General features: G+C 31.7%; 2 protein-coding genes across 2 annotated transcripts; one reads left to right on the top strand and one right to left on the bottom strand.

Annotated features, from left to right (window-relative positions):
- Positions 1-224: 224 nt before the first annotated feature.
- Positions 225-5,804, top strand: LOC106719021 (protein disulfide-isomerase A3). Its single transcript, XM_014513254.2, has 9 exons — positions 225-496; positions 588-796; positions 915-1,143; positions 3,829-3,945; positions 4,246-4,378; positions 4,504-4,664; positions 4,753-4,984; positions 5,075-5,212; positions 5,340-5,804. Exons 1-9 carry the CDS (start codon positions 348-350, stop codon positions 5,442-5,444), a joined length of 1,473 nt encoding a protein of 490 aa, XP_014368740.2. The 5' UTR covers positions 225-347; the 3' UTR covers positions 5,445-5,804.
- Positions 5,805-7,443: 1,639 nt separating this feature from the next.
- On the bottom strand, positions 7,444-9,212 carry LOC106719028 (adenylate kinase isoenzyme 6 homolog). Its single transcript, XM_014513264.2, has 4 exons — positions 9,016-9,212; positions 8,570-8,721; positions 8,115-8,260; positions 7,444-7,837 (listed from the first exon to the last, which is right to left on the bottom strand). The coding sequence occupies exons 1-4, from the start codon at positions 9,056-9,058 to the stop codon at positions 7,648-7,650; spliced, it is 531 nt and encodes a 176-aa protein (XP_014368750.2). The 5' UTR covers positions 9,059-9,212; the 3' UTR covers positions 7,444-7,647.
- Between the last annotated feature and the right edge of the window lie 1,193 nt (positions 9,213-10,405).

The following is a 10,405-nucleotide window of genomic DNA, read 5'->3' as shown; positions in this document are numbered from 1 at the left end:
ATGTACTGCCCTTTTCAATGTTGTTTTTTATTAATGCAACATTTTTGAATTTATTAATTTTGTAAAGTAGTAAAAGATTTGACTAAAGCACTGATTTTAAAATTTCAAAAACATACTGAAATTAAAATTTCCGATATTGTTAATTTTATTTCGGAAAATAAAATTTTTCCACAAATATTTTATGAACGCAGACAAAGTTAACCAATCAGAATCGGCCAACGCTGTGCCGGCTAATGTCATCAAAGGCATCATACGTGTATTTTTTCGGTCCTTGTCCTTTCGCTCAGCTTCACATTGTCGGCGAGATTAATCGCACGGTTGTAGTCGCAGGATAAGTTGTCGTAAAAATGTTAGGCTCATTTAAATTTGTGTTACTGTTAAGTTTAATTTATTTGTGTAAAGCGGCTGAAGAAGATGTACTAGACCTAACAGACTCGGACTTTTCTACCCTTATATCTGAACATGATACAGCACTCGTCATGTTTTACGCACCTTGGTAAGTTGGTGGAGTAAGTAGCACTTTTTATCACTTGAGTTACACAAATTGAACTTATTAAAGCTTAATCTGGATAATTAAACCTAATTAGGTGCGGTCATTGTAAGAGATTAAAACCAGAATATGCGCAAGCGGCCGGCATCCTGAAGAACGATGAAACACCGGTGATGCTTGCTAAAGTAGACTGTACGGAAGGAGGAAAGAGTACCTGCGAGAAGTTCTCCGTGTCAGGCTACCCTACCCTCAAAATATTCAGAAAAGGCGAACTTTCTCAAGAATATAATGGACCTAGAGAATCAAGTACGTAACCATATATCGGTCAAACTTTTCCTCAATCTTACTCAAATATATCTTCATATACAAAAATTCTAACTGGATCTTTTTCTATTATAAATTAAATGATGAAATAATTCTACAGATGGTATTGTGAAATACATGCGGGCGCAAGTCGGTCCCAGCTCCAAGGATCTGTTGACTGTAGCCGATTATGAAGCATTTACTTCCAAGGATGAGGTTGTTGTGGTTGGATTCTTTGAGAAGGAGACAGACCTGAAGGGAGAGTTCCTGAAGACTGCTGACAAAATGCGCGAGGAAGTCACCTTTGGCCACACTTCTGCTAAGGAAGTTCTAGAAAAGTCTGGATACAAGTAAGTATTGCTATTAGAATTATATGTATTATCAACATAGAGAATTACTGCCAATAGTAATTTGCTAATGGAAGAAAATGTGTCCCTGAATTAATTTTTTATTTATAAATTAATGATATGAATTATGTGTAGAGTCTGATCTAGAAGGTAAGACCTTTTTAAGTAGTTTATTAATTTTGAAGTAGTTACAACATAGTTACAAAATTTAACTTTAAAATGTTTACTGAAAAATTACAGTTTTGTTTTAAAAAAAATTTTTACCTAAATACTTCTTTAAACAAATTCATTTTAATATTTCTACAAAAAATTACTATGACTTAGTTTACTGATAGCTATTTCTTTATCTCTTAAAATTATAGTATACATATTTAACTAGCATTGTTAGCATATTTACACAAGTCTTTTCCATTTTATTTATTTTCCTAATACAAAAAAATCATGATTTTTTTTAGCAAATATTTCATGTATCAATTGAATGATAAATTAATAATTTTAGGAACCTGTAAATTAAATGTTTCTTAAATTATACTGTATAATAGGTATAGAATACAATGATAGAATCACTGAAAATCTTATTGTGACCTTGAAACTCCACTGCTGTTAAAGTTGTATATTAAATATACTATTTTTTTCAAAGAGATGGAGAACAATATGTATCAATATGTACAGGATGTTTCAACTATCTGTAAATAGAGTTCAGTAGCAGTAGTAATGTAATTAAAGCTCATTTTTACCATTACTTGATAAGATGAAATTATGCTCAATTAATTATAGTAGCATTCGTTACTATCACCATAGTGATAAATGAAATATGATCTATCAATATTCATTATTGATGATTTTTAAGTTATATTGAAACAAAATCAGCTACTATAAATGTGAATGTTTGAATGGATGGATGGATGTTTGTTTGAAGGTATCTCCAGAATGGATCAATGGATATTGATGAAATTTGGCATAAATGTAGATCATAGTCTGAATGAATACATAGGCTAATTACTATGTTTTTTTTTTAATTCCGCGCGGACTTAGTCGCGGGCGACAGCTAGTCTTACACATTATTGCTACTTGTGATCAAATATACATAACAAAGTAAGCATTAAAATGGGGAGAACATATCAACATGATCAAGTAGCAGTTGCAGTAGCACTTAAAATACCATAGATATACAAAAAACACTTTACTTTATATACAACTAGCTTTTACCCGCGACTCCGTCCGCGCGTAATAAAAAAAATGCACACAAGATAAAAAAATTCCTATGTCCGTCTCCTAGTTCTAAGCTACCTCCCCATCAATTTTCAGCGAAATCAGTTCAACCGATCTTGAGTTATAAATAGTGTAACTAACACGACTTTCTTTTATATATATAGAAGATGTAATCTGAGGATTGTAGTCATAGCAATGACTTTGTCAAATTTCACTAAAAAATTCTTAAGATAGTTCATAGATTATTTACAACAAAAAATGCTTTTTTACAGCTGTGTATATATTCCACTTTCCGAGTTTTTTTAATTCCAGCACAGTCCACGGAATATTTTTATTTTTTATTAAAAAATCGGCGAGAATGACTTAAAAATCTTTGACAGATGACATCATACTTTTGGCGCTGGCGCCACCTACTTAGTGCTTTTAGTTTTTCATCCCATTGTCCAAATTCATTACAACAATATCATAGCTTATCTTCATAAATATTTCAGAGTTAAAACTCATTTTCCACATCTAAATGTAACACATATTTCTTTTAAATAAACTACAATCTGTATTCAGAATAGCCTTAAGACATGAGACCACTCTATGACTTGTCTCCCATTATTTACTAGTCGCACGTTTTACGTGATTTAATGGTTTAAATTGTATTGTTATATATTATTCAAGTTATTGTAATTCAATACATAAACCAGTCTACATGCATTGTTTGTAACATAATGCTATTAAATAGGTATGTATTTCTAACATTAAATAAAAAGATCACTTATATACAAACCATACAACAATTTTAGAAACAGAAATTTTAATGTTTAGATACCAATCTTGAAAGTTATTATCGCTAATTTCCAGCATGACGGTATTTTACCCATAATCTGGTTAATCTTATCGGTCGTAAACATTACTGGCGTAGCATCAAAGCATCTTTAATTTATCCAAATCAAAATATGTCTAGATACAGAATTATAGAGTTGTCATTGACATATCAAACACCTGAAGCTTGTTTGGACTATTCCTTTTTTTATCCCCTGAAATTGTGCTTGCTAAGTATTCAAAAATCGTTTTCGTCCAATATGATTATGCTTGGGGAATTTATTTAAAAAAAAAAGAGAAATGATGTGTTTATTATACTTTTTAAATTTCTTACAATTGCCGTCATACTAATTTTAAAAGGAATTTATTACGAGTAGATAACTTTTTATCGTAACTTGCATGTGTAATTAGTGGGAAAAATACGTGTATTTGAAGATACATTTGTAATTGTTTTGCAAACAAGGATATGCCTTATTAACTTTCAAATGTTGCTATAACAAAATTATTCACGTATTTTACGCACGTTATAAAACTTATGTATCCAATAACAAACGAGGTCGTAACGAATTTGATGCAATTCGTTATATGCACATAAATATTGCTTGTTTTTTTATATATATTTAAAATATGAATATTTTGCAATTATATCACAAAACTTTCCAGGGACAATGTTGTGCTGTTCCGTCCCAAACGTCTTCAGAACAAGTTTGAGGAGTCCTCAATTGTGTACAAAGGCGACACCGACATGTACTCTCTCAAGGCCTTCATCAAGGAGAACTAGTGAGTATAATGTTCTGAAATACATATACACTTTCTATATGTTTTGTCTTTAGAGCTCACATAATAAAGCACACAGTTAAATATGTTGAAATTTTCTCCTACTTCCTTCTTCTTTATCAAAATATCATATACAGGAAAATTCTTAATAGGTGGATCAAATGCTTAGAGGAGGTAGAGGTTAATATCTATTGTTTCAGTCCAAACATGTACATTCTTAGCTCTAAAGTTATTTTCTTTAAAAAAAATTGTAATAAAACAGTAAATAAATGATAAGTTTTAATATAAATTTAAACTTTACAGCCACGGTCTAGTAGGCGTTCGTCAGAAGGAAAACATTCAGGAATTCACCAACCCCCTGGTGGTGGCCTACTACGACGTTGACTATGTCAAGAACCCCAAGGGCACCAACTACTGGAGGAACCGTGTGCTGAAGGTAGATTCTAGTTTTTAATTAATCTGTTACATGTATGTATTGATTCAAACACCTTTGGTATTGCCTGTTACAAATAGAAAATAATAATTATTTTCACAGAATATAATTTTTTTGTTTATATGTAGGTGGCAAAGGAGATGAACGAGGTGAACTTTGCGGTGAGCGACAAAGATGACTTCACGCATGAGCTGAATGAGTTTGGCATGGACTATGTGAAGACCGACAAGCCTATTGTGGCAGGACGCGACAGTGACGGCAACAAGTTCATCATGACTGCTGAATTCAGGTCTTTTTTTTTTCCAATTTTTTTTTTTTTTATATTATGTATTGAAAATCGTGGAAAATAAAATAATCAATGTATCTTTTTCTTCCAGCATTGAGAACTTACTTGCCTTCTCAAAAGACCTGATTGATGGTAAACTGGAGCCCTTCATCAAGTCGGAAGCTCTGCCGGAGAACAATGACGGCCCCGTAAAGGTGGCTGTCGGCAAGAACTTCAAGGAGCTGGTGACTGACAGCGGCAGAGACGCTCTCGTCGAGTTCTACGCCCCTTGGTGCGGACACTGCCAGAAATTGGCACCAGTATGGGATGAGCTCGGTGAAAAGGTAAATAAACATAATTGTAACAAAATAAAATAAATAAAAAAAGCTTTATGATGTAGTTTATTATTTTAAACCTTGTTGTGTTTCCTATAGCTCAAGAATGAAGATGTGGACATTGTTAAGATCGACGCGACCGCAAATGACTGGCCCAAGTCCCTCTACGACGTGTCTGGTTTCCCTACTATCTACTGGAAACCCAAAGACTCCGCCAAAAAACCCGTCAGATATAACGTAAGTAATGATTAAATTATTTTGTAGTACAATATGGGTATTGCGGCTGGATATCATCAGTTCATGTCTCATTTTAATCGGTTAAGACTGTAGTAGACATTATTATTTATTTTACCAATTTTTCCAGGGTGGGCGTTCATTAGAAGACTTCCTCAAATACGTATCAGAGCACGCCTCCAGCGAACTCAAAGGCTGGGACAGAAAGGGTACTGCCAAGAAGGATGAGTTGTAGGCAACATTTTTGTGATGTGAAACTTTCTATGAAAGATCTGTGAGTGAATGTATTGTGTGCGAGTGCCTGCATATGATGATAGATAACTCATTTGTTTTGATTTGATAATACAGATTGATAATTATTACAGATCACAGTTTAAAAAGTAGCATCACTTTTTATGACATGTTAAATAGAAATAAATAATTGAAATAGGGCAACACTTTACAATTGTCTCGAATAATTTTATATCGTTATTGATGTAGTTTTTAATATAAAATATCAGGGGCACAAATGCATCTGTTTCAAACAAATGAGAACAATCTATCTGATTATTCTAAATACAGTAATATTAAATGCATTTCTTATTTTTGTCAGTGGGATAATTAAATAAATTAGTAAATATTTATAAAATTGTTATTTTAATTTAAACCTGATCCTGTTCATCAAGTGAGAATTTTTAATTATTTTTACTCGCGAGCTTTTACCCGCGACTCCGTCCCCGCGGAATAAAAAAAATGCACACAAAATAAAAAAGTTTCTATGTCCGCCTCGTAGTTCTAAGCTACCTCCCCAGCAATTTTCAGCTAAATCAGTTCGACCAATCTTGAGTTATAAATAGTGTAACTAACACGACTTTCTTTTATATATATATATACTAGCTTTTACCCGCGACTCCGTCCGCGCGGAATGAAAAAAAAAAGAAAACGGGGTAAAAATTATCCTATGTCCGTTTCCTGGTTCTAAACTACCTCCCCATCAATTTTCAGTCAAATCGATTCAGCCGTTCTTGAGTTATAAATGGTGTAACTAACACAACTTTCTTTTATATATGAGCCGCTCAGTGCACACATCGATTAACTCCACTTTTTGAAAAATCTTAAATTTAAGTGTCAAAGCCCTTGGTATAGTCATAACTTTTTATATTTATAATAACTTTCCTGAATAATAAAGATTAGCACCGTTAAATGGCAAATTTTTTTTTGGCCTATGAATAATAAGTAATTTATTTCAGAAGCCATTTCGATTAACTCCATACTTTAATGTATAAATCGTTTCGGTAACGCTGTATCTGTTCTGGCCGTGCATCGACGCTTATTTGTTTTTAATCAATCTCAATAATATTCGTAACAAAATCGCTTCGGTAAACTACTACTACTACTACTATAAGAACTTGTCAACAAATCGAAATGACGAATCCTCGCATACAGCTGATGAAGAAGACATTATTTATAATATTGCTGAATCATCCCAAAGAATAATGCCGCTAACATAAAAATGCTATGAATTAATTACAAAAATTATATTACAACAGAACTGCCAACATACATTTTTATGGAAAAGCTGTGATAAAAATGTATAATAACAAACTTTTTCTATAGTAAAAAACTTAAAAATGTAAAGACTTAATTTAACTTTATTACTTTTTTCTGTTGCCAAATCGATTAACTCCACCAGTCACATAAAAACTGTAACATTACTGACGATTGTTTGTTGGTTATTCTTTCTTATTATTTTTATACACCGTTAGATGAAAGCTATATCTGCAATTATGCATTCTACATTATATATTTGAATTCATATTATCAGAGGAATTTTAAAAAACAATATACATTAGATCATCGCGTTTCTCAACTTTTTGTTTTATGGAGTTAATCGATGTGTGCACTGAGCGGCTCATATATAGATAGATATACATTATTTGTTTACACACTGGCAGCTAACTTGCTGATGTGTGTGTCAAATAGTTTGGGAGATATCTTGTTTATCAAGTCTGGTTTTGAAAGAGTTTATTGATGGAGCTATTACTACATTCTCTTGGAGTTTGTCGGGACTTGTAATGTCTTAAATGAAAATCAATATTATATATATGTAGTAATTTATTTTACAAAATACATCCAAATTTCTTACAGTTGGTTTCCGAGACCAAAACCTCCATATAAAACATACTGTCATCCCTGTTAATATCTTTGACAAAACAGATAACAATATGATTTATAAATCTATTTTTGTCACAGAAATCCATGATTAAAGCAACAATGCAGTTTTTTATATAAACACAAATGTGTGTTAAAATGTACATATTTGAGGTGACATGTTTAGACAGTGAAAGCCCACAATAAAAATGAAGACAAAATATGTACACCTCAATCTTATCCATAAAATAACACCACTTCATACAATGTCAGAATGACATTACAAGTAATAAATTCCACACCAAATATTACAGATTATCTTCTTTCCATTTTTCTATCCACTCTATTATATTTTCAACATTAGCAAGAAGTTGTTCCTGTGTATCATTCTGAAGTTCCTTAACAATTTCTGGTTTATATGAATTTTGAGCTTCTTCTAATAATACTTCAAATATCTCACACTGAATGTTGTCTTCCAATTTCTTTCCGGAATAACCCCTATAATGAAAAAATATACATTTTTATCTTTGTCTCATAATAAAAGACAATTAATAAAAAAATGTAAAGTGTGTAATTTTTTCTGTCCTGTTAAATTAGACAACTTATTTTTTAAACTGTCCTCAGCTTCTATTACTTGCTTTTTGGTATAGAATAACAAGTATATCAACATTTTTATTAAGATGTAAAAGAAAGGAGTCTTCAGAGAACCTTTTAAAAATTATGAAAATGATATGAGTTGAAGTGCATTTATTTTTATGTAATAATTTTAACTAACCTTGCTACTAGTCTGTCATACAATATGGTATTATTTGTTCGGATCACAAAAACACCATCAAACCAACGCTCAGGAAAAAATTCACTGCCATGGTAGTCAACTATGTTCCCTCCTTTTTCCATCATACTTTCCATGATGTCAAGCATCTGGAAACAATTTTATTAAATCTGTCATAGATTTTTGATATATAAATAAAATTACTAGCTATAGCCTGTGACTACGTCCTCTATGTTCATCCAGACTATGTTCTACACCTGTGCTGAAATTAATCAAGATCCGTTGAGCCATTCCTGAGATACCTACAAACAAACATTCATCCATCCATCTAAACATTCACATTTATAATATTAGTAAGATTGTCAGTTCCATATATTTTTTCACTTTTCAAGTAGTTATATTGTCAAGATGTTAATTTTTCCATGCAAGCTTGTCTAGCCAGTCACAAATAAAATTACCTTGTCATCATTTAAAACTGGACAGTGATATTCAGGATCATATTCATCTAAACAATTGAATTCTTCTGCAAGTTTTGATACTTCTCTCCATGTGTACTTCATTCGTTCAGATAATATTTTGCATATTGTTGATTTGCCAACTCCCGGCGTTCCTGAAAGTAATAAGAAATTAGTTTCTTTATAAAATATTATATTATGATAAATTACATGAACGTATGGATAGAACCATATGTTATAATACCATAGTAAGATTACACGTTTCCTGAAACAATACCAGATCAATAATTTTATACATTTAAATCTATGACTGTTGTACGAAGCACATTCGGTTAAATACACCATTTTATGCTCTTCTTTATATTCGTAGTCAGACAAGGGTTTTTACATGACTTGGCACTTAGCATTAATTCGTGTTTTTAATAAATTGGTCATAACCAATATTTAACCTGTAATTAAAATATTGGGTGAAATTCTGGGACGTCTTTCCATTGTTCAGTTCTCCCTGGTTAGTTGCTTATTAGAGTGAAATATCCACTTATATTATAAACTACAAAATAAAGTTTCTTTAATATATTAAATTATAAGGTGCATTTGTGGAACCCAAACAATTCACAGCAACATGTGACACTGACATTTGACACAGACACAGATTGACACATTGACCATTGATCTCTTTAGGGATGGCGTTAATTCTTAAACTATTTAAATCAACCGTTGATCACTCTTCAACATTTCAACCGTTGGCCGTTTTTCGTTTAACTAAATGAATTGAATGTTTAAATAGGAGTAGTTTTAAAAACAAAAATCTTTTAAACACATGGACAATAATATAAAAACTAACTCTGTAAAATTGAAATTTAAGAACGACAACTCAGAGCTCTGTTTGCATAGGTTTGCATTTGGGATTAATCTTATTATAGTAATTTTTGTCTGCACGATTTTTCAAATTACAAAGGAGGATGTTTGAATTTTCACACGGGAAATACTAGGACATCTAGAACATATATATTTCATTTCATTATATTTCAGGGGACATATATGGCCTAACTCATTTTTTCTTTTCTATTTCCTACTCTGGAGTCTATGAGATGGAAAATTTTACAGTTGACATTGACAGTAAGTTATGTCATAACTGGCCATAACCTCAAACTTCATAAAATTAAACTAAAAGTTCATTAAATTCCAAACTAATCCAGAGGAATTTAGTAAAAACATGACTAATTTATCATTATGAGAATTTATAGACCGCGTGGTTGGACAAGGGGACAAATCGTGTTAGTCACTATTTTAGGGGTTTTCTCCGGTGTTTACATTTGGAATCCTCTGTTCCAAGAACATTATCCTAAAAAGAAAAAAACTTTAGAAACAAGTCCTTCTGAGTGATCAGCTATGGATCCAATAAAGCGATGGTTTAAACATTCAAGTCCGCTATCGAAGATGTTAATGGCTGTATCTGTTACTACAGCAGTTTACGTTACCAATAAATTGTGGTACGCGCCTTACACAAGGAGACGAAAGCTCAAAGAAGCTGAAGAGTGGGCAAATTTTATTATAGCACAAGAAGAAGGATTGCAGGATAATAATGAAAATCAGTAAAGATGTTGTTGTGTTAAGATAAATTGTTGAACTAGATTTAGTAAATGTTTTAAAAATATTAATTTGTGTTTTTATTTTCAAATTTATAGCCACTACAACAACTTTTATTAATATACCTATTTTGTGACAAACTATTTTCATATGTTTCATAAACAAGGCAAAAGAATTATGATAAAAATTGAATTCAGTTGCTTTTTGGAATCTACAAGTTTCATAACAATATTACATACAAGTTACAGC

The sequence above is a fragment of the Papilio machaon genome, chromosome 2, assembly GCF_912999745.1.
Source record: "Papilio machaon chromosome 2, ilPapMach1.1, whole genome shotgun sequence".
Lineage (NCBI taxonomy): Eukaryota > Metazoa > Arthropoda > Insecta > Lepidoptera > Papilionidae > Papilio > Papilio machaon.
This window is presented reverse-complemented; position numbering and strand designations above follow the sequence as displayed.

Bases quoted from the DNA above. Each gene is read 5' to 3' on its own strand.
- LOC106719021 (XM_014513254.2), top strand. From the start codon at position 348: ATGTTAGGCTCATTTAAATTTGTGTTACTGTTAAGTTTAATTTATTTG. The intron at 4,665-4,752 runs GTCTTTTTTTTT...TTTTTCTTCCAG, and splicing joins ATCATGACTGCTGAATTCAG to CATTGAGAACTTACTTGCCT. The intron at 5,213-5,339 runs GTAAGTAATGAT...CAATTTTTCCAG, and splicing joins AAAAACCCGTCAGATATAAC to GGTGGGCGTTCATTAGAAGA.
- LOC106719028 (XM_014513264.2), bottom strand. From the start codon at position 9,058: ATGGAAAGACGTCCCAGAATTTCACCCAATATTTTAATTACAG. The intron at 8,722-9,015 runs GTTAAATATTGG...TATTACTTTCAG, and splicing joins ACCCAATATTTTAATTACAG to GAACGCCGGGAGTTGGCAAA. The intron at 7,838-8,114 runs GTTAGTTAAAAT...TTTTCATTATAG, and splicing joins TATGACAGACTAGTAGCAAG to GGGTTATTCCGGAAAGAAAT.